The sequence below is a fragment of the Mus caroli genome, unplaced genomic scaffold, assembly GCF_978045245.1.
Source record: "Mus caroli unplaced genomic scaffold, Mus_caroli_1 scaffold_13, whole genome shotgun sequence".
NCBI classification, from domain to species: Eukaryota; Metazoa; Chordata; class Mammalia; order Rodentia; family Muridae; genus Mus; species Mus caroli.
Window position 1 is genome coordinate 114,885,793 of NW_028227268.1, and position 23,872 is coordinate 114,909,664.

Consider the following 23,872-nt stretch of genomic DNA (forward strand, 5'->3'; position numbering starts at 1 on the left):
CTTTCAGAAGACGTCTACCCAGCATCCCCTGTGACTCAGGAGTGGATTATGTCACTATGAGATTACCACAGAAGGGTCCAGGAGGTGGAAATCAAGGCACCTCTCTTCTCTGTCTTGCAGATCATGGATGTGGGCTGGCCCGAGCTGCATGCACCTCCTCTTGACAAGATGTGCACCATATGTAAGGCTCAGGAGTCCTGGCTGAACAACGACCCCCAGCATGTGGTCGTCATCCACTGCAGGGTGAGTGTTCCTGCTCCCACAGCCTCTGGGTTCCAGCTGGGCTTCCAGCACTTACGGAGCCACTCAGATTAAGATCAGGCTGTTCACAGGCACCAACTGATTTTCCTTGAAACCATCGAGTTTACAGGATACCTGTCACCTGGTGTGACATGTTCCATGAAGGTATACCTTTTAGATTTCCTATTCATCCTTAAAAACCAAGAAGCCGACAAAGAAACTAAAAAGAACCCCCAATCCTCAGGTTGTCTTTAGAATTTATAGGTCTGAGGTTTCTGGTGTTTCTGGACTTTTTAAAGCTCCCTTCTATCCATTCAATTTTATACTTGTTAATTTTGAGTATTAGTGAAGTTGAAATGAATTGTAATATGATTGAAAACACATGGATCACCAAAGATGAAAACACCACCTAGATATTTTACCCTCCCTCCTTCTGTAAGTGGTTCTGGGCTCTCTTTGTCCAGTTTATGGGCTTCTGATGTTTTCCTTTCATTACTTACTATATAGAGCACTCGTTGCTTTAAACTACTTTTGAAATACCCAGAAAATGTGCTTTGAGAGGTAAGCTTTTAATATGAAATTGTGGTTGCCGGTGCCATCCAAGGTTCACCGTCATCACGGCAGCAGGGCTGGAATCTGCTTGCTTTGCACAATGAGTGCTCCCTTTTTCAGATGCCCGGAATGACTAATAGCCAGACTTGTCTCCGCTAGGGCAGAGGCAGGCTAGAGCTGGACTGCGGTAGCTGCTTTCCTGTGTTACAATGGTTGTAACATGTGCTCAAGCCAGCTCCAGCGTGAAAGAGGCTGTGCTTCCTGTGGGAGTGTTCTTCCACTTTTTACCCCTTTTGAGCCTTGGAACAGAACTGTGGAAACGCAAAAGGCTGTTTCCCACCCTGAGAGTGTACGGCTAAGAGTGGATCCCACCTACCATGTTTTCCTATAATCTGTGAGCTAAGAGCTGGTTAGAAGGTGAAAATTCTTACGGAGTTCACGCTTAGAGTCTGACAGCAGTGAGGCGTGCACACCCCTCTCCCTCCCTCCCCCTCAGGTGTTCACATTCACTGCGGGATGGAGAACTTGTACCTGCACCATGCTGTGAAGCCTGCTTATATGCCGGAGGCATCACATCGGGATGCTTGGCTGGCCTTTTAAAATGAGTGTGGCAGAGTCCCTTGTCCTCAAATTTCTTGGAGAGTTGTAGGATTGCCGTCATTTCTTTACATGTTTGGTACAGTCTGCCTGATGGGAGATTTGGTAGTGACTGGATCCCCTTACCTTGTTGGGATTTTCTGTTGGGGCAGTTGTGTGTGTTGGGGGACTGCTGGCTGTCTACTTTGTGTGTCTGCAGCTGTCCAGAGGAGCCCTGCAGAGAGCTGTTGCATTTTGTGCTGTTGACTGTGGTGGCTCCCTTTCATTTCTGAGTTTTTTTTTTTTTTAATTTTTAATATTTTTATTACATATTTTCCTCAATTACATTTCCAATGCTATCCCAAAAGTCCCCCATAGCGCCCCCCACTTCCCTACCCACCCATTCCCATTCTTTTGGCCCTGGCATTCCCCTATATTGGGGCATATAAAGTTTGCAAGTCCAATGGGCCTCTCTTTCCATTGATGGCCGACTAGGCCATCTTTCGATACATATGCCGCTAGAGACAAGAGCTCCGGGGTTCTGGTTAGTACATCATGTTGTTCCAACAATAGGGTTGCAGATCCCTTTAGCTCCTTGGTTACTTTCTCTAGCTTCTCCATTGGGAGCCCTGTGATACATCCAATAGCTGACTGTGAACATCCACTCCTGTGTTTGCTAGGCCCCAGCATCGTCTCACAAGAGACAGCTATATTTGGGTCCTTTCAGCAAAATCTTGCTAGTGTATGCAATGGTGTCAGCGTTTAGAAGCTGATTATGGGATGGATCCCTGGATACAGCAGTCTCTAAATGGTCCATCCTTTCATCACAGCTACGAACTTTGTCTCTGTAACTCCTTCCCTGGGTGTTTTGTTCCCAATTCTAAGAAGGTGCACAGTGTCCACACTTTGGTCTTCATTCTTCTTGAGTTTCATGCGTTTAGCAAATTGTATCTTATATCTTGGGTATCCTAAGTTTTGGGCTAATATCCACTTATCAGTGAATACATATTGTGTGAGTTCTTTTGTGATTGTGTTACTTCACAAAAATATGGAACGCTTCACGAATTTGCGTGTCATCCTTGCGCAGGGGCCATGCTAATCTTCTCTGTATCGTTCCAATTTTAGTATATGTGCTGCCGAAGCGAGCACCATTTCTGAGTTTTTGAGTCTTCTTTCCTTTTAATCTTAGCCAAAGGTTTGCTGATTTTATTTTACCTTAAAAGCAAGCAAGCAAGCAAGCAAACAAACAAACAAACAAACAAAACAGAACGACAAAATAGTCAGTTTTGTTGACCATTTTATTTTCTGATTCTCTGTTTTATTCTGTTCTCTCTCTATTTTTTCCTCTTATATTAACTTTGGGTCTAGTTTGGCCTTTTCCTAGTTACTTGAAGTATAAATTAAGATCTTCATTTGAGATATTTCCTTCCTTTCTAGATATGGATGCTTATTGCTATAAACTCCCCTCTTAGTACTGCCTTTGTTAAATCTGATACATTTTAATGTGTTTTTCCATTGTAGTTGTCTCATATTAATTTATTTTATGTGTATGGGTGTTTTACCTAAATGTATGTCTGTGAATCACATGCATGCCTGATACCAGGGGAAACCAGAAAAAGACATCTAATATCCTGAAGCCGAATTTTCAGATGATTGTGAGCCATCATGCAGGTGCTGGGAATCGAACCCTGCTCCTCTGGAAGACCAATCAGTGCTCTTAACCACTGAGCCATCTCTCCAGCCCACGTCTCAATATATTTTTAAGTTTTCATTTCAAGCCCTTGTTCGGCTGAATTGCTGTTCAGTAACATGTTGCTTAACTTCTACATAGTTGAGAATTTTTCAAGTCCACCTCCCTACCACCCCACTCAGAATTATACTTTCATAGGATGGTGGTCAGAGAAGATACTTGATAGGGTTTCAGGCTTAACTCTGTTGGGACTTGCTTTGTGGTTTCTTGTAGCTGTTCCTGTGACCTTGAAGCACGTTCTGTTGCTGTTGGTGGGGTGTTCTGTCCATGTGTAATAGGTTCACTTAGTCTGAGAGGTAGCTTGGGTCTGAGTTTTGTAGCTATTTCTTGTGTAGATGATCTGCTGTTGAAACAAGCTGTCAAAAGTCTTGACTGGCATCCCTCTACCCACCTCTGCTTTACACCTGTAACTAGTGCCACAGAAATGACTGATAATACCAGCTATAAAGGCCAGCCTCTGTGGGTCTGGTTTTGGCTGAGCTGACGTTTCCTTATAAAGAGATGTCTGTTGTTAAGACAAACACCATTTAACACAAGAAATGCATTAGTATCCTTAGTAGCTTTATACTTCGTAATGCTAAGAACTGGGACCGCACTGCCAAGAACCTGCCAAGTGTCTGCATTGCTCTCTCCCAGAATGCCCAGCTTCACACAGTTGATTTTGTGAAAACATTGAGTTTGTTCATTTATTTGATTTTAGGAATAGAGCTGGGGGCTAGGGATAAGAGTTCAGTTGTAACGTTCCCTCTTGTGTACACAAGGCCTGAACTCTAGTACGGACTTTTGGTGAGCTACAAATCAGTGACCTGCCAGTTTCGCTTTGCATGGCTTGGGACCATGGTTGGCTAACTTTTCTCAAAGAGGCTAGGTAGCATTTTAGCTCTGCCTGCCATGGGGACTTGCTGATGTCGTCCTGCCTGCTTCTGCAGTGTGGGTGGGGGCTGCTGGAACAGATCAGCCAGTCTCCAGGCAGACAATAAGATGATGATGGTCAAGTTTTGTGTGACTTTCACATCTCACAGACGAGTTCTGTTTTGATTTTTAAAAACATTTTTTTTTTTTTTGCAATGCTTAAAATATGTGATAATGAAGTTTAGTTTACAGATTGTAGGAAAAGAGTAGGTGGTCAGAACGGAACTGGCTTTGGGTTACTGTTTGCAGAGCCCTGTTAGTAGGTCACAACAGTGTGTTCTGAAGTTTCAGACCAGTACATGGTTCTCTGTGAGGCTGCACTGCCCCACAGAGCAGTAGAGGAAGCTCTACTATTGGTAATGTTGACTGTGAATATGGCTGTGTTTAGAAGGATTTCCAGCCTGGGATGTGGTTTCCCTGGGTATAACACCCCCCCCCCCCAATACAGTGAATAAAGTGTGGGGTTCGGCACCAGTGTAGGATACCACCAGCTTACCAGGTTCTGAGGTCCTGCCACTTAGAGCAGTATACACAGATGGCTGTCACTTGTCAGCCCCTGGGCAGACATTCATTCCTGTTTCACCTGCGTAATTAAGTCATGCTAATTGTTGCAGTTGCTGGCATCAGTTCGCCTCACCTAATTGGGAGGTGGTGAGTGACTGGCTGCTGCCGTGTGGATATGCCCTCCGGGGACTTACACAGACACCCAGCTAGCACCTGCTCTTGTTATGGGCCCCTGTGTGAAGATTCCCTGCCTAACTCTGGTGCTCTAATGTTAGGGAGGCAGAGGGGTTAATACTTGTTCTCTGCTACTCTGTTCATGGTTGAGCATGCTCCTGTCTCATTCTGTCGGTATGTAGGATTCTATAGAAAGGACATTGGTTTCTCTCTGGTCTCCTGCAGGGTGGTAAAGGACGCATTGGAGTGGTCATATCATCCTACATGCACTTCACCAACGTCTCAGCCAGGTAAGATGGAGAGGGGGCTCATTTCCATGGGGTGTTGGAAGTTGGTTCACACCTGAGGTCTTCCTGGGAATCATCTTGACCTGACTTGTCCCTTAGTACCAGAGTGTTCTGTGCCTAGTCTCATTGTCCAGCAGGATGGGAAAGATATATTCCTGTTTGGGCTGTTCTGTGTGACTGATTCCCAGGAGCTCTATGGAGGCAAGCAGACTAAGTGAGCCCAGTTATTCCCTATGAAAATAGCCGTGTTGATGTCACCCCGTTGAAAATCCTCACTAGATTACTGCATACCTTGTAAATTTGATATAAACAGCCATCATGTTCTGTATGTTCTGAAAGTCCACTGTATGTTTTTCTCTAAGATGATAGGACCCTGGTCTGAGCCCAGCCATTGTGGCAATGGACAGTCAGGGTGTCTCCTGATGTGCTTTCTGAAGAAAGGCTAAATTTCAGTTTGGAAAATGTCATTGTTGGGTAGGAGTATAGTTTTGTTTAATGCACTTGCCTAGTGGGTGCAAGACCTCAGCATCCTTCCCAACCCTACACATGAAAATCATTTGTAGGCTCCTGGCTGCAGGAGCTATATGCCCAGGCCAGTCATTTGCACACTCCTGGCTGCAGGAGCTGTATGCCCAGGCCAGTCATTTGCACACTCCTGGCTGCAGGAGCTGTATGCCCAGGCCAGTCATTTGCACACTCCTGGCTGCAGGAGCTGTATGCCCAGGCCAGTCATTTGCACACTCCTGGTCGTCTCAGGAGCTGCGCTGTGTTTTGTGCCCAGGCCTTTCTATCCTAAGGAAATAAAAGCCTTCTCAGCTCCCTTATGAGCCTCCTCCTTTGCTGTGTGAAGGAGTAAAATTGGACTTTTGGAATGTTTTCTCTGGAAACAAATCAAGAGGCTGGTGCTTGCCAGGGAGGAAACCCTACCCCAGGGTGAAAAGCAGAGCCCTGTGGGTTTGAATAAGCATCGTGTGTGTGCCAGACACATTCAGATTCCCAGGCACATTGGCCCCTCAGTTATGTAAAGGGAATTTGGTTGGAGACCACACTTGGCCCAGTTGTTTCTTAGTACAGACCACCCGAGTGAGCATCGCTATCTATCCTCCATAGTTAGAGAAATTTCTCCAGCTGCATCTGAGGAGTCAGCTTTGTTCACCAAAGCATATCCCCCAAACGGTAAAACCCTGCTCTCCTTGTGTTGGTACACCACAAGCAAATGTTAGGAAGCATTCGTGAGTCTGTCTGGGCCTCAGCTGCCTGTCCTTACCTGGACGGTGGCAACTGTAGCTGAACCTCCTAGTGCTGTGACCATTCTGCCTGTCTCGACCCCTAGAATATTTCCTATAGCGTCATACTGGGGTCTGAGCTAATGCTGCCGTTTAGTAGAGGTCAGAGTGTTCTTTTCCAGTTAAGTGGGTGGACATCCCACCTTGGAAGCGTCTCCCCTGTATGGCTCTGCAATCCGTGGGTGTGGTCATTACTTATTTAGGCATTTGCTAGGTCTTCCTACCCGGGTTGCTTCCCGTTTTCTTTCGCACCCAGGAGTGCTGTTTTCCCACGTGTCTGATTCTTCCTATCCCCTTGGGTTATATTGTAGACACCACAGGGGACACACCTGATTTTAAGAGTCACAAACGACAAGTAACCCAAAACAGAAACTGCAGGTTACAGAGAGAGAGAGAGAGAGAGAGAGAGAGCATTTTTGTTCCAGGCACTCTGAAGAGTTTAGAAGATGAAGCCAGAACTCATTACGAGAGAACTAAGCATCCTGCGACCCGTGAGCATTAACACTGGCTAGGTTGCTTTCCCAGCAGTTAATCAAATGATGGGATCCCAGAAAAGGCAGTGCCTAGCAGTCAAAGACTCGATATGAAACTGTGTCTTCTAACCTGAAAGACCTATGCACTGACTCTTTGACACGTTCTGGGCTCAGATGGACCCTCCTCCTTCTGTGACAGCCTCACTGGCCAAGCTCTGTGTTGAGACAAACACATGGAGTGAAGTCAGTGGTCACTCACACTGAACTTAATTTAGAGTGTTTTCCTTTGTCCTCCTTATTTTTGCATATATTTTGAAAATGTTATGTTTAGAATTCCTAAATGTGTCCTTTTTTTTTCCCAATGGAAAACTTATATACCTATCTGATTTGTATTTGTTTTTTGAGACAGGGTCTCACTGTGTAGACCCAGCTGGCCTAGAACTCAGACCTTTGCCTGCCTCTGCCCTCCAAGTGCTTCGATTAAAGGCACGCACCACCATGTCTGGCTGCCTATGAGATTTTAAAAGATACTTTTGTTTTCAGTAAGTCTTATTTCATGGTTTAAGACAGCTCAGTGACCCTAGGATGCCCCACACTGAGATTTCCAGAAGGGTCTGTAAATTCTGCTCTGAACATTGGGGCCGGTCTCTGAAGGTCAGGGAGGCTGTTAGAAAGTAGATTGACTTTCTGTGGAGTTACATTAGGAATAACCATGAAGCCCAAGGCCCTACACATACTTCCCAGCCACCAACCCTGCCCCGTTCTCAACTCCAAGCTTTCTTTGAAACTGCTTAGCAGTGTCACATATTATACTTCCAAGACTTCCTTCTGTACACATTCTTGGCTTTTTCTGAAGGGTCCTGAGGCTGGGGGGCCTGCAGCCCATTCCTCTCCCTGTGAGACAGTGGTACATCTAAGTGTCACACCCTTAGATAAAGGAGTTCAGACAGGAGTTCAGCGTGGCTCCTACTTTGAACTGAGTGCACTCATGCAGAAAGACGGTGGGCTGTGCATGGACAAGTGCAGCTCCTTGTGGAAGAAGGTCACTGACAGACGTGGGACGTGCACCCAAGCCATCCATCTGTGAGGGGCTGGGCATACCACTGACCTGACATACTTACTTATTCTTCTCACCCCTCTCTCTCCCTCCCTGATTCCCCAGTGCTGACCAGGCACTGGACAGGTTTGCAATGAAGAAGTTTTATGATGACAAAATTTCAGCTTTAATGGAACCCTCCCAGAAGCGGTATGTATCTATCTATCCTTGGGACCAGAGGAATATTCTCTGACAACTTCTCTGCATAACCATTGTGTCTTACCTAAGAATATGAGGGAGGGCTTTGCTGGTTCCCAAGGCAAGGATATGAGTCTCATAGGCCTATGTGTTTAGTAAAAGCCTCGTGTCTGGTGAGAGCCTGTGTGCTCTCACCCGTGGCTCATTCCCAGAGAGGAAGACACAGAGCCACAGCTCAGTTCAGCCCTGAGAATCCTTGTCTCCTTCAGATAGTGAGCTTTGCTGTCCACAGCCATGTTGAACTCATTTCTGTCTGCTAGAACAGGGATCAGGGAACTTGGTGGAGAGACTAGAGGGTGGATGTTTCAGACTGTGGTTTTAGCTCACCAGTCTTCTAACATCAATGTTAGAGACATATCTAGTATGGAAATGAATCAGTCTGATTGTGTTCTAGTTAAGCTTTATTGACAAACGTGGGGTGTCAGATCATCATAGGCTGACTTCTATTCTACAGTGTCAGCTTGTTGAAGCTGGAGAGAATTTCTCTTGGCTGTTCCCTGCCAGCCTGTTCTGGTTGCAACATATAGTAGCCCCTGAAATGTTGGGGTGTGGCTGTCAGGGAACAGGGCTTTCTCTTTTTGAGGCACTCACATAATTGCATTGTAGTTTTGTCTTAATTTCAGAATTTGTCCAAGAATTCTGAAGGCAGCTGTAAAATGGCCCCCAGTTTGGAGATAAGATTTTGTTTTAGCCCCAAACCTTTGTATGTGATCTTGATCCTTGACATCTGCTTTCTCTAATACAAATGCCGGCTAGGCCAGCAGACATGATGATTCTAGTGGTCTGGGCTCACTCAGACAGTTTTCGGTTTGAAAGAATGTGGGCTCCATTTTGGGATCATGGGTTGGAGCCAGGGTCTGTTCTGTTTTGAGCAACAGGCCCTGACAGGGAAGCAGCTTTTCCAGACTTGACTATATTATGGTGATTTATTCCACTCGAGCAGCCCCTGTTCCGCTATGAACCCATGAACTATTATTTTTCCACTGAGCAGTTTCCAAAATGGCAACGTTCCTAAGACTTGCACAGAAGCTGAGGTGCAAACAAGATGCAACTCCCACAAATGCATGGACTCAACAGGCAGGCGTGGCCGCCAGGGCTCACGGCTTATAGGAGAGAAGGAATAGCTTCTAATGATACTGGGAAGTGTGAAGGAGAAAGAGGGAAAACATCTCATTTTAAAGTGCTTCCAGCTCAGCAGGGTTCAAGTTTGCATTCCAGTTTACTGCTCTGCCCTTGAGATTAGGGCTGCCTTCTTTCTGTCTCTTTTCTTGCCAGCTTGCCTGGTGCCTGCATTAGAAGACACAAACCAAATAATTATTGAGTGGTCTAGCAACTGGGATAAATAAACCTCAGGAAACATGGGAGAGACCAGGAGAAGGTGACGATTGCACTCATGGGCTGTGCATCCCACTGTTTTCTGAATGCCTGTGGGCAGGGCTGCTGTTCTGCAGGTTATGTTAGGACCAAAGTCAGGAAATTATTTCAAAGTAAAGATCGCAGTTAACTCTATTGAGGATGAGGGAGAAACTTAGGATTTGTGGCTGTCTCAGTATTTTAAGCAACCATGGAAAAAGAAGGTATCACCAGGACCTTCCAAAGAGGACTGGATCTAGAGCCTACCTATAACCTGCAGATGCTCAAGGCCCTTACATAAAATGGCCTGGACTTTGTGTAGAGCTGATGTGTATTCTTTTGTGTTGTGTACCCTGTGCGTTTTCAAATTTTTATTAGTGTATAAAATAATAGATTTCATTATAACATTTGATAAATGGATATTATGCATTATTCTTATATTTATACCTCTTATCCTCTTCTGTACCTCCTCTTCTCACTGGTCCTCTTTCTTACCCCAAACAGTTGTGTGTGTGCGTGTGTGTGTGTACACATACGTAAACTCTAGGTTCACATATGAGAGAAGACATATTACCATGATGGTCTTTAGTTCATCCACTTTACTTTCTTCTTTCCAGCTGACTATCCATCCACTCTAAACCTTCTAGGTTCCATATAACACTGAACACAGCATATACAGAGTGCCTAGCTGTTACACTGAACACAGCCTAGCTATTACACTGTTCCAGTAATCATTAGGGGTACATGGGGTAGCAATCCCAGATATAACTTGCATGTCTCAGGTAAAGATCAGGGTTCTTATCCTCCAGGACATAAGAATAAGGACAGTCCCCCAAACCACACCCAAGATGTGTCTTGACAGGTGGTATTCTTGAGGGAAAGCAGGGTCGGCCTGTGCCCTGAAATCCTGGAGCTCCCTCCCCTTTCACACTATTTTCTGAGCATATACTCTTCAGTCACGACTTGGGGTGCAGCTTCCTGATCCCTCACCTCTCAGTACCACCCACTTAGCTAGTTTTTTTCCATCTTCAAGGTAGCTCAAACGATTAATGGAGGTCAGAGGTCAACCTTGGGTGTCATTCCTCAGGTGCCATCCACCTTGGTTATTTGGAGCAGGACCTCTCACTGACCTGCAGCCTAAGTATAGAGTCCCAGGGGTCCCCCTGTCTCTGTCTCCCCATCTCAGGGACGACTCATGCATGAGGACTGAACCCACAGAAAAGCCATTCATGGTAGCCTGAACCATGTCCCAAGCTCCATGCTCCATCTCTCAGACCACAGGGCATATTCTCTAGTTGTATATAGTTCTATTCTCCTTTATCCAAAATGCCTCTAACCTGTGTGAGTAAGTGTGAGTGAGTGAGTGAGTGAGTGAGTGAGTGAGTGAGTGTGCATGTGCGTGTGCGTGTGCGTGTGCGTGTGCGTGTGTGTGTGTGTGTATACCTGGTTGAAACCTTGGACTTAGAACCTATGTGGAGACCTTCTTACTGTGGTTTCTCTTTGCGTGGGTCCACTGTGAGCTGAGCACCCCCTAGTGGGCGGCTGGGAAGATGACAGTAATTAAGTTTCAATGAGGAAAAACTGAGACCTGGTCCATGAGTGACTCTCTATCGCAGCTTCCTCATGAGCAAGCTTGTGTAGAAGCACACTTCTGCTGTTATTAGCTGTTGCTGTACAATGGAAGGCATACTGCTTTTTCTTTTTGTTTTTATTTTATTTAGTTATTTATTTTTTAGGGAGGGTCTTGTGCAGCCTGGGATAACCTTAAACCTGTGATTTTTCTGCCTCTGTTTCTGTAGTGCTGGGATCACAGTTATGTTACCATGCCTGGGGGCTGGGGGAGGGCAGGGGGCATCAAACCACAAAACACTTGGGGCAGCAATCCCAGAGAGTCAACCGGCATCATGAAAGCCTCCCACCTGTAATATTGTTAGGAGCTGGTGGCCTCTGGGCAGGGAGAAGTCTCAGATCTCTGAAGAGTGTCTCATACAGAGAGTGGGAGTCAGCCGGGCGGTGGTGGCGCATACCTTTAATCCCAGCACTCGGGAGGCAGAGGCAGGCGGATTTCTGAGTTTGAGGCCAGCCTGGTCTACAGAGTGAGTTCCAGGACAGCCAGGGCTACACAGAGAAACCCTGTCTCGAAAACCCCCAAAACTAAAAACAAACAGAGAGTGGGAGCCACAAATCTTCAGGCTGCAGAGCCACATAGGATTTGCTATGTCTGAGGAAATGTTGGATGTGCATCGGAGAAGGAAGTGACCATTACAAACACAGAGCCCCTGAACTTCCAAGTCCCTCTGTGTGAAGGTCTGTCTTATTTGAGGGAGTCATGGAAGAGCCACCCACAGCAGGTCTGGATTACCACAGAGTCCCTTCACAGGAAAGATACGTCAAGGACATATATTTCCTAGCGTCCAGGATTGCCCAGAGCTGGGAAGAGGCAGAGCTATCTTAAGCAGGGTCTTCGGTATTCTACCCAGGCCTGTGTGTAAGTCCATTACCTTTGTTCAAGGCCACCCACCCAAGGGGACTGATGAGCTCTGCTGTGTACAGAGCGCAGCTGACGGGTCACAAGCTGGTTCTCCCGTCCTGCACTTCTCTATAGGAGGCTCGGAACCTTTGCAGTTAACTCCTGGGGCTGGACACCCATGGCCTGCTTCCCTGAGTTTCTGGGGAAAGACATCAGGCTTCTGTAACTAGGGAAGTTTTGCCTTCATTGTAACAGTGTAGCAATGTGCCACTGGAACTGTGGGATGCTGTCACCACCTGACTGTCACTGTGAGTTTTCCCTACAGTGAAGGGAATGCTTGTGGATTATATTAAAGCTTTCCAAAAGGGTGTTTGCAAGTTGGGAAAACACTAAAAGTTTTCTGTTTGGTTTATTTTGCCTCCAACTCAGCTGTTTAACCATGATCTCCGTCTGCATTCCAGTGGGCATTTGAAATGTTTTTGTTCTAAGGTAGAGCCCGTGACTGACTGCATTCATCCAGGGGCTTGGTGAAGGTCACTTCCTGCTTCCTGCTTGCTGCAATGGACCATTAGTTTGATAGCAGGTCATTTCTTCCTTCTTGCAATGAGTGTAGTACTTTGTTGGAGAAAGGCAAGAAAGCAGACAGATTCCAAGGGACATCTTGAAGGATTTGGTGAGGATTGGAGCCTTGGGGCATTGGCTACTTCAGGGCTTCCATGGGAGCAGGATACAGTTATGCCAGGGAGGGCAGAGGAAGGAATGCTGGAGGCCAGAGGACCATCAGGCTGTGGCAAGGGTACAGCTCACACTGCGGTCATTGCTACTGGGCCATGCTTTACGAGGAACCTTTGATCATACACAGCGTGGAAACCTCTCTCCTGACTGACATGTGTGTGGAGGGCTGTGACAGTCAGCTTGGATGATCGAAGTCAGTGCCGGAGTTCATATGGCAAAAGTCACATCAGTATATATGAGTGGCCATGGGTGAACCTCAGCTGAGATGAGAGTGCTTTGGAGGTGTGTGTGTGTGTGTGTGTGTGTGAGAGAGAGAGAGAGAGAGAGAGAGAGAGAGAGAGAGAGCAGAAGGTTAGGGGCCATTGATACCAGCTGCTCGTCATGGCTCATGTGAGTGGAATGAGCAGCTGGCATGCCCCATGTCACTCTGTTTGCCATGCTGGCCTTGCTGGTGATGGGCTTGGGAACAGGTGAGGAGACCTCCAAGGTGTGAGCATCCATGTGTGAAAGAGATCCCAGCACTCAGGAGGTAGAGGCAGGCGGATTTCTGAGTTCGAGGCCAGGCTGGTCTACAAAGTGAGTTCCAGGACAGCCAGAGCTATACAGAGAAACTCTGTCTCGAAAAACCAAACACACAAACAAACAAACAAAAAATCACGATGGTGTCAGCAGTTCTCAGAGCTGTGGGCGGGGCTTCAGCGAAGCAGTGACTCCCCATGACAAGCATAGGATGATAATTGTTCGTTGTATACAGTGGGACAAGGTGTCCCCAGGATCTTCAGATGCAGTTCCCTTTCTGTACTGCCTGCTGCTAGACTCAGCAGCTGTGAATCGGCTGTGGAGTCTTAGCCGCCGTCTCCTGCAGGTACGTGCAGTTTCTCAGCGGGCTACTGTCTGGAGCCATGAAGATGAACACCTCACCTCTGTTCCTACACTTCGTCATCATGCATGGTGTCCCCAGCTTTGACACTGGAGGAGGTGAGAGACTTCCCCAGCCTAGAGTAGAGAGAGCCCTAAACAAGCAGCCTTTTCCTCCTGTGATACCTAGGTTCTGTTCCTATGGTTACCGTGTGTCAGCAGAGCTCCAGCTTTGGGATTACAAATAGCCTTGTAGCCAGTACATGAAGTCCCGCTAGGCCAGGGACTGAATCAGCAGCTCTGTAGAGGTTCAGCTGTGTGCTTCTTCTCAAGGTTTCCCCAGCTTTGAGATGATCCCGCGCAGTAGACCATCCCCTAACTCACCATCCTTCCTTCTGCCTCTGGGGCATATTCCCTGACTCCCTGTTTCATGTAGGCACTCCCAGCACATGGCCAGAGACCTTGCCCCCGGTCCCCTGCAGGTGCTCACAGCTTATGTCGGGGACAGAGCCTGTCTCTTGCTCCCTGGCTGCACCCATGCAGGTGCTCAATCATCAGTTGATTGTAGCTATAGCTTTGGGTCCCCCTGTTCACCAGGAGTAAGGTGAACTTACAGAACTACAGGTTGTCTTTAACTCCCTGCCCCATGGCCTTCTGGTTGGAGGTTCAACCATGTTCCTTTGTTGGTGGAACATCTGTGCATGTATGTGTTCATGATCCTGTCTTTCCTTGGCCTGTGCCTCTCTTTCAGCTTGCCGGCCCTTTCTGAAGCTCTACCAAGCTATGCAGCCTGTGTACACATCTGGAATCTAGTAAGTGCCTGGCGTGTGCTAGGTTTTTCGGGTGACTTGGGGAAGGATTGTGAAATGGGTTGTCTCTCCCACAAGAAGTAGAGCAGGGAGGGCCAGTCATGCTAAGGTCCGTAAGCTGCTGTTCTGAGAGGTGCATGGTCCCTGCATCTCTAGTTGGCTCCAATGGGTGCTGAACAGTGGAGCCGCTGGGACAGAGGGGCACCATTACCGTTTGGAAGCTGGTCTACTGGAAAGCGCTAGAACAAAGTCACCCATGGTTTTTACATTCCCCTTAGTGTTTCAGGTATCCGCAGAATTTGTATGGCTTCCTAAGTTTGGTTTGCAGTGATGTAGATAGCACTTTGATTACAGTGACAGGAAATGAGAAAGATGGTAGATATCCTGGCACCCAGAAAGACTCATTATTTTTTTTCTGGGCTCAGATTCTCCCCCTGCCCCATGCTTTCTTTCATGCAAGGATGACACTGTGGACATTGTATCCTCCAATTGTCACAGAAGCAGAGTCTGTCCCCACCTTGGTACCTCTCCTGGCTGAGGCAACCCTAAGCATGACTTTTCCAATCTGGGGCTATGATGATGCTAGAATAATTCACCCCAGTTCAGAGCTTTCTCAAACCTTTTGACTGATTTCCACAAGGTACAGCCTCTGAGTTCTGGGCTATTTGTGTAAAATCTAGTCATTTTCTCAGCTTGGACTGTGTGGTCATGAAGTCGTGGAACTAGCTGTATAATGAGCTATTTTCTTGTTCATCTGAAGCAATGTCAGCTCTGAAAACCCCAGCAGGATCCGCATCGCCATTGAGCCGGCCCAGCTGCTGAAGGGTGACATCATGGTGAGTACCCACAGGCTATAAAACCATTGTGTCAGCCACCCGGGATAGTGACCTGGAAGGCAAATTGATTTTGCCTTAGAACAAAACCACCCGGTTTACAACCTCCTTCTCAAAGAAGGGGAAGTAACCAACAGGAGAATGGAGAAGAGCGTGACCCTCAGGACTGTAATCTGTGAGTAAAAGTATTTTAATTACAGTGACAGATCTTTGTCCTTGATCATCTTTTATAACAGAGCTCCTGGGTCTGTGCAGAACAGAGTCCCTACTCAGCCACAGCCCTCTGAGCATCCCATTCCCTGACCTCCATTGTGATCGCAGGCCTCCAGAGTATAGCATAGAGAGCCAGACTCTAGTGTATGACTGGTGTTGTTACAATGTGGCTATAATGATGAACACAGTGATTTCTCCAGATAATTTTGTTCTTGGAAGAGATTAAACATTACTTTTTCCACCTCCTGTCTTGACTACAAAAGAATCTCTATGTGTAAAGTAATTTTCGGAAAGGTTTTGTTAGAAAGCCTGCGAGGCTTGTGCACAGCTTCTGACATGTGGAGAACAATTTAGATATGATCTGTTCGTGGTCTTGGCAGACCTACTTTGTTGAGATGATGGGTGATTTAGGAATTTGTGTTGCATTTTATTGTACATAGCTCACCCAGCGTGGGCACCTCCCTGTTTTCAAAGACAGATAGACTGACACTCAGACCTCATTATGAGTGGTGGGAGGTTGGGGAAAGCCTAGATGAGCAAGCTGACTGGAGATTGGGTGTGTAGCTCCCATCTCCTCACTCTCTGGAAAACAAATGCTAAGCTTCTATCTGAGCTTTCTGTTCATGGGCTGGTGGCTTCCGAGTCTTCTACGGCTGGAGAGTAGAGACAATCCAGAAGCTCAGTCCACTGGGAAGTGACTCGTCTCTCCTCCAGCTGCCTTCCTCCCTCTGTCTTCTCATCTCCTCTTGTCTTTCCTCACATACCTCCCTTCTTCTCCTCCATTTTTTCCTTCCCCCTCTCCGTTCCCCTCTCTTTTTGCCCCTCTCAAATTTTTAATTTTTACTCAGGTGTCTTGAGCTTCATTTTGTTGTTGTTGCATTTTTTGTCATTGTTTGGTTTTGGAGTTTCTAGTCTTAGCACTGGACACAGGAAGGAGAGAGGGAGAGGGTGGTTTCTTTGTCTTGGAGATGCCTCCTGGCAACATAGTCTCTATTGGAGAAGAGAAGCTGACGATGCTGCATAGGCCAAAGGAGCCATACCTGTGTGGCTCAGGAAGGCCACAGTGGTGTGGCTTCACACTTCCTGGTGGGATCTTCCCTAGCATGTGTGTGTTTGTGAGGAAGCTCATCAAGTTGGAAAGGGACATGCCTGGTCCTTTTTTCTTTTGGGGAGCTGTGGCCTCTGCCTAGTGAGAACCTTGCTTAAGTTTTGTGAACATGAGAGGAACAAACTCACGTCAATATTCCAGGACAGTGCCCAACACTGGGATGTGGGTGGGTGGGTGGAGGGGCAGGATAGGGGATTGACCACATCATGCCATCCTGAAGCATTTCAAGCCTTGTCACTATCAGCAAGGTTGGTCACCTTCTCTCTCCTCTAGAGGAGCCCCTGGTTAGGCACCACTACCTTGCACTATGTGCCCCGCAGCAGGCAGCAGTCAGAACACAGGCCCCAGTAGACATTGTATGCACTGTGGCCACTGGGAAATGGGTCTATGCATATGTGGAACTGTTTAGAAAGTCTGTGGCTGGGAGGTAACTCTTGGCCACTGAGGTGGTTCAGAGAAAGATCAGGTGGCACAGCTAATGCGTGGAGCTCTGCATGGGTGAGGGAGCTCTGCATGGGTGAGGGAGCTCTGCATGGGTGAGGGAGCTCTGCATGGGTGAGGGAGGTGTGGCAGGCATGCCTGGACTTGGCTCTGTTCACCCTTGTGGAGCTGGCTGTTGCGTTAGCTCAGGAAAGTGTTCCTGTGGATTGCTGCCGTTTACCAGTTGGCTAGGTGAATGATGATGTTGGTAGCATCCAGAGGTCACCTGGAGGCAGTTCTTATCACATGTCAGTGACCCGTGGCTATTGAGTGACATTTATAAGCAGACTATTATTTGAAGCTATTAACCTCAGGATCTGTACTGTTCTGTCCCTTTGTAGGAAGTTTGAACTGATGATATTTGAACCTTCAGGAAAATTTAATTTCCAACTTGAACTTGCAAGCCCATTTGGTGCCCGGTGGGGAACCTCTTTAGTGTCAGTTGTGGGGTGATGGTCAGCACTGGGATAAGGGAGGTTATTGTGGTAATAATTAATCTCAATTGGAGGTTTCTACCGTACCTTAGATCATTCATTTCCCAGATAAAAGAAACAAAACTTTTATATTTATAATAAGCCTTAGACAGCCCTAGAACTGGGTAGCCATCAACCCTCTGGCTGTTTTGCCTACTTCCCTGTCAATAACCTGGAGATATGACTTGCCATGTTACTCCTGGGCCACTCTTACTCCAGCTGGCCAGCTGTCATGGCCAGTTCTCACGATCCCTTACTCCATGGCGTCTTCCTCTCTCTCTCTTTTGAGACCTGAGAAGGAAGAAATATTATCTGAGTATGTAGGAAGCACAAGAATGCAGCTTTCAAAAATTATAGAAACGACAGAGACAGCTGGCCACCTGGAGAGTCTCTAATATTCTCTATAACATTGGATATTTATCTTTAGCCTTCTGGCCCAGAACCTAATCAAAGCAGAAATTACGAAGGATTTGCTTACCCTGTCATGGCAGAGCTTGTCAGTCACCTTCCTGCACCTGTTTGTCCTCTTTGGACAGCTTTTTGTCTGGACATGAAGTTAGGGCATTTTCTTTGCCCAGTGCTAGCTTGCCACAATGGAAGCAACTCCAGATGGAGGTTTTGACGTTCATCATTTTTTACCAAGGTGAATGGGGGTACTGCCAGGAGTCGACATGTCTTAAAATAATAAAATTATGTTTAAATGCCATATTGTGTGACTCTCTGAGGCTTTTGAAGACCATATATCTATTTACAGCATATCTAACAGACGTTGCTTGTCTCCAGGTACCTACTACATGTTTAACAGAGGATTATATTTCTATAATAAATCTAGACTAGTATCTAACATGACCATGAGCTTGATTGACTGACTCTTAATTTTCATTACTTAATTATTTTAAATAGTTTGTAATTAAAAGGACTGGGATTAAACCTTGTATTTTTAAATGAGTTGCATAGGCATAATACCTATGCAAGAGCTGAAATTTACATATATTATATTGTAACAAAATTGACCTTAAATTTTGAATCAATATTCAAAGATTCATGATAATGAAAACCTTAAATCTATATTAATATGTAGCATTTGTACCAATGGAACAGAACTAACCTCCTTTGAGGATACCAATAGCTCTACCTTGAAGAGTAGAGGAGGCATTGAGTAGTCAGGGAGGAACCAGTGCCATGGTTCCAGCTAGGGCATTTCTGCATCGTGTTTCTCCCTGTCTTTATATAGGACACAGAACTCACGAAGTCCTGTGCGAAAGGGAAGGATCAAGGCAGGGACAGCAGCAGCCCCTGGGAGCCCAAGGCACCTTGGAGAGCAGTGCTGTCCTGGAACCAGAAGCAACCTAATGTGAAGTGTTTTTAGAAGCAGAAAGTGACTAGCAGTGGGTGTTTGGGTGATCCCAAGAGCCAGTGAGCCTGTCCTGGGTGTTCTGCACAACCAGTCATGGAGGCCAGGAGCCAGTCTCTGCTGAGAGCTGACGTGAGGGTGCTCCTGGGACCAACAGACCAGGGCCACGGCATGTCGGGATGTCTTTAGAAGTATGTTGTAGTTGAGCGTAAGCATAAGGCTTGTGTTGAGTTTGTATCAAGAAGAAGGGCTGTGCTGGTTGGAGGAGTTGTGAGCGTAGGCCCCGCCCCTTTCTTCTTGCTGGTTGCCCTGTCTGGCCTCACTTGTTTAGGCTACGGCTGTAGAACACTGTTGCACTGGGGTACTTAAATGTTCACGTGTGTTTACATGGTTGCACACAGATGCTTACATGGATGCTCACTTACATAGTTCTGCAGATTGGAAGTCCAATGTTCAGGGCTGGTAGGCTCCATATCTAGTGGGGACTTGGTTTCTTATGTATAATAGCACTATGTCCCTGTGTACTCCCCTACAGGAAAAGGGTCTGGAGTCTCTATAGGGGCTAATGGCATTCCGAAGGCTTAGCCTCCTGACTTCATCGTGCCTGAGAGCTCCCATATTCTCCTACTGTCCCCGTGGAGTTTAGGGGCTACAGACGTAATCCATAATACAGGTTGATATCTCCCCAAATGCTCTGGCTGCTGCCTGCCTGGCATCTGTTCTCTCAGGAGCTTCTCTGCTTACTTTCTAGAATTTTCTCTTTGCCTCTGACTAGGCCCTCAAGCCTCCTGGTCCTCCTCCTGTCTAATTCAGGTTTAGAAAAGGGAAACTTGAGCATAGACCCTCCACTGTCCAGCTCAGTGGTGGTAGCCTCTCTACCCATGATAGCTGTGGTGCCATATCTGTGTGCTTGCCTCTTTGACTTGCTAAGACCCTTTGGAGCAGAGCCTTCCCTAGACGCCTGGCAGCTGCCTTTGATCTGGTGTTGGAGCCTTCACCCTCCTGCCCCAGGCTGCTTCTCTCCCTTTCCTTGTTTGTGCAGCTCCAGAGAAGCTGCAGTTAGATCTTTGTAAGAACTGGGGATGGCTTTCCCAAGGATCTGTGGGCCTGGTGTGATATGGAGCAGCGTCTTAGCTGTGCTCTTATGGAAACAGAAGCCAGCTATGCCGGAAAACTATGGTGCACAATGTGTGAGATTCAGGCTTGAGGGCTCTGGAGGTGAACTTCATGCCACAGGCCAGCTAGCTCCTCATGGGTGACTCATTTCCATTAGCAGTGCTGGCATAGAGGAGGTTCTAGATCCACAAGAGATATTTGGTTTCGATAAGCCGATTTCCTTCCTGTACCCGTTTCCATTCCTCACATGGAATATTTTTAGGATTGCATACTGATTTGATTTACACTTCCTGTGTTTATAATTCTTTTTTGTATGCTCTGCACTTTTTTTCTTCAGCGTTATCAGATAGGCTGTGGGAGACGTGGAAGCTGACAAGGGTATTTTTCCATCACAGTGTAATTTTTCCTTGCACAGTGACTGTGCAAGTGACTGCTATGAGGCTGACCTGCTGTCTGTCAGAAATCTGACAGCACTTTTAGTCCATTGTACTCCGCCAAAACGGCCACGATCTAAGGACACTCACCCCAGACTGGGTGGCTTGTAAAAGAATTTCTGTTCTCTTGTTCTTGTGGGGCTCGAAGTCTGTATACGGACAGGGTATTAGCAGGGTTGGTCTTTCCTGACCTATGTCATAGGTAGGTGGTTGTACTAGAATCATTTCCCTGAGCCCTAACCTCTTTTTTTTTTTTTTCCTGGCTTTTTTGAGACAGGGTGTCTCTGTATAGCCCTGGCTATCCTGGAACTCACTTTGTACATCAGGCTGGCCTCAAACTCAGAAATCTGCCTGCCTCTGCCTCCCAAGTGCTGGGATTAAAGGCACGTTCTACCACTGCCCAGCCCTATGCTCTTTTTACAAGGATGCCAGCTATAGTTCACCCAAGCCAACCCTGACGGCCTTATTTAAACCCCCTTCATAAAAATGTCATCTCAAGTAGAGTCACATTCTGAGGTCCTAGAGCTTTTTTATTTGTGGGTATAAAAGGGCATCGGCTAGCCCACAGTGAGTGTATTCTAGAATGTGTGGTATGATTGACAGTTGGCTGTTGGTGACTGGACACCTTTGCTGGGGTTTCTCACTGGCCATCACTGGTGATCAAGTTCCTAAAGTGGCTCGCATAGGAGTTTAGTAGAGACAAGCTCAGTGCCTGCTCTCGGAGCTTAGACTCACGTGCTCGATTAGCTGAATGGGCAGGCAGGGAGCTGACTCAGTTGACAGGCTGGTGTATGCACAAAGATGAGCTGAAGTCCTGTTACAATAGAATAGACCCTTTTCCCTAGTTTGGTGCAAACGGCAATGGCATAGCTTGCGACTGTGCTCAGCCCAGAGGGTGCAAGATCAGGAGTCCCAGTCAACTCTCAGATCCTTGTGCCACAGCTCAGAAGTGCCATGCTGCTGGTCCCACCTCGAGAGTTTAGGAAAGAGAAGATGCTGGAACATGTTCTATGCTGGCCGTGCTCCCACGACAGTGAGTGAGCCGCGCTATCACCGATCCTGTGTCCTGGGCTTTGGCAACTCTGGACTTACCCCACATTCCTCCTCTACAACCTTGCCCAGCTCAAAGGAACCAAATAGATCTTCAAAGCACAAGCCAGCCCCTGCGGGCTCCTTTGCTGCTGTCCTTTACTTCTGCCCGTAACCACCTGCCTGACATGTTGTGCTGTGTGTGTAGTGTACAAGCCCGAAGGCTGCAGGTAGGGAAATGTGTTAGGCTCAGGTATGCTGGTGGTTACATTTCTCACAAGAGATCTGGCAGCCACTGTGACTTGGTAAGGACCCTGCAAGGGACAGAAAATGTGTCTAGATTTACCTCCCAGTGTCTGCCCTGTCACTGGTCCTCTGTGTGAGGAAGCTGCCCTTGGGGTGTAATGGTGGAGTGCTGCTTCCGGACCATCTTACTGCTTCTATCTAAGAGGCACCTTGACCCCTTAAGCCAATCAGAATCCTCCTTCATTATGCTACCTTGTGTGCAGACCTGCTGCTCTTTTTCTGCACTGAGACAAAAAGAGATAAAAATGAGCAGGTTCCAGAGAAGGAATGGCCTTCAGCCAGCAGGTGGCGCTGTGACTGGAGACAGCAAAACTGACATTGATATATCTGCCTCTGACCTTTCTTAGTGGACTGCTCCTGTCTTTACAAAGCGCTTTTCACAGAAGGTCAGATTTTGTGATCCTGCTTCAGAGTACGCTGTGGTCAGGTGCAAGGCTCTTCCCTGGGGAGGTTCCCTGTAGCTTATGTAACCTGCTCAGGAATTCACGCTGCTGCAGGCCCGCCAGGAACCTGGCAGAGAGCCTGGGGCCTGAGCCAGCTTGCCCCCTCCCCGTCTCAGCACTTGGTCCAGAGCTTGTAAACATCTTTCCATCTGGCATGCTCCATCTTGCTGCCCTGCCTGGGCAAACCACAGCCACTTGTACTTTGTCTTTATGGTTGCTGGCTTTGTGACCAGTGACTGGGCTTGTGAGTACAGGTGAAACCGCCTTAAGATGTTGCACAAATAGCACTGGTGTTTATTGTTTCTTACAGTGGGCACTTGTGTGTGACCAGGGAAAGGTAGGATTGTGTCCCCAAGCTGCCCCAGCATAGGCCCTGGGGATGGATCTCTGTTGTATCTGTGACTGTATTCTTTTGTGATTTTGTTTTCTTTTTTTTCTTTGTTATGCTCTGGACCGAGAACTGGGTCAGGTCTTCATCCACGCTGTCATTTGGCACCGTACCTCAGTTGTGTTTTTGTTGCGACCCATATCTGCTCACCCTTTCCTTGCTTTTTGTTCATGACTTGACAGTGTTGGGACCCTGGAATCACACTCAGCTGGGATGGAGATCATGGCATTATCCGGGATGGACCAAAGTGGGACTTCCATTTCTCTTGGGGATGTTCGAGTGCTCTGTTCTTAGAGAATGTAAGAGGAACTTTGGGTCTTCCTTGTCTGTGCCTCGCACATCAGGAGGAGAGTGGACACTGACTGTCCTTAAGAGCTGACTCACCCAGCTCAGGCACTGTTCTCCCCCAGCCTTCCAAGGGTTGGGATGCAGGCATGTGCGCTACATGCTTGGCTTAGGTGCCTGCCTTTGTTTAGCTTAAAGACTCAGCTTTTTATCTGGTCCTAGGCTCCATCATCCTAGCATCCAGTTGAAGGTGTAGAGATATCTTTGTACAAATGTAAGGAAATAAGGTTAGGGCAAGGTTTCCAGACTGTTTACTCAGCACAAAAAAAGAAAACCACTCAGACCCTTCCATGGCCGTCGCCACTAACAGCGGGTTTGAGCACCACGATTCCCTTCCTAGAAGCTCAAGCTTTTAAGTTGATTATTAAATAGTATAACTTGCCTGGTTGTTTATCAGCATGTAGGTATGGTTAGCTCTAGGGCTTGCATGGATACGGACATCTGAAGATGTTCAGATACCTTATAAAACAGTTAACTGCTTGCATACGACATATGAACATTTCCTACATACTTCAAATAATTTCTAGATTGCTCATCACACCTGCTAATACAATATAAGTGCCGTGTAAATAGTACTCCACAGTGTTTAGGGAATGGCTATGAGAAGAAAGCCTCCATGTGTCCTGAACTTGATTGAATCTGTAGGTGCACAGTCTACTGATACGGACAGGCTAGAGTAGATATAATCATGGAGATGTCACAGACAGGTAGATTTGTAAGGTCTCTTAGTACTTAGTAGCTATATATATGCTGTCAAGTAAAGCTGCTATCCATCTTACAGCGAAAGAACGAAAGGTTCCAAGAGGATGAATGCCTCTGGCTAACGAGTGCTTCTGGTGAGTGGGGGGTCAGTGCAGATGCTCCTTAGGTGGGCTCTATGGCAGTCATCATTCAACACAGTGCTTACCACAAAACTGTGACCATCACATTGACTTGTTTCAAACGACACTATTCCAGAATCTGACAGCAGAGGATCAGGGTGTTTTAGAAGCATTCAGTAGAGACACAAGTAAGTAAGTACATGTTAAAGCCAGAGAACCAGAGTGGTTTCAGATTGCCCAGCGATCTTCATGAAAT

General features: G+C 46.9%; 1 protein-coding gene and 1 non-coding gene across 6 annotated transcripts in view; one reads left to right on the plus strand and one right to left on the minus strand.

The window, feature by feature from the left end:
* Tns3 (tensin 3) overlaps window positions 1-23,872 on the plus strand; it is a 241,536-nt gene that overhangs the window by 120,994 nt on the left and 96,670 nt on the right. For all 5 annotated transcript variants that reach the window (XM_021176014.3, XM_085829115.1, XM_085829114.1 and 2 more), the window contains 6 exons: window positions 121-243; window positions 4,934-4,998; window positions 7,917-8,000; window positions 13,472-13,584; window positions 14,216-14,276; window positions 15,034-15,109. In XM_021176014.3, coding sequence (XP_021031673.2) covers window positions 121-243; window positions 4,934-4,998; window positions 7,917-8,000; window positions 13,472-13,584; window positions 14,216-14,276; window positions 15,034-15,109 — 522 coding nt within the window. The remainder of the gene's footprint in view (window positions 1-120; window positions 244-4,933; window positions 4,999-7,916; window positions 8,001-13,471; window positions 13,585-14,215; window positions 14,277-15,033; window positions 15,110-23,872) is intronic.
* Window positions 2,411-2,517, minus strand: LOC115032754 (U6 spliceosomal RNA). Its single transcript, XR_003838354.1, has one exon. It is a non-coding gene; the product is annotated as a U6 spliceosomal RNA (small nuclear RNA).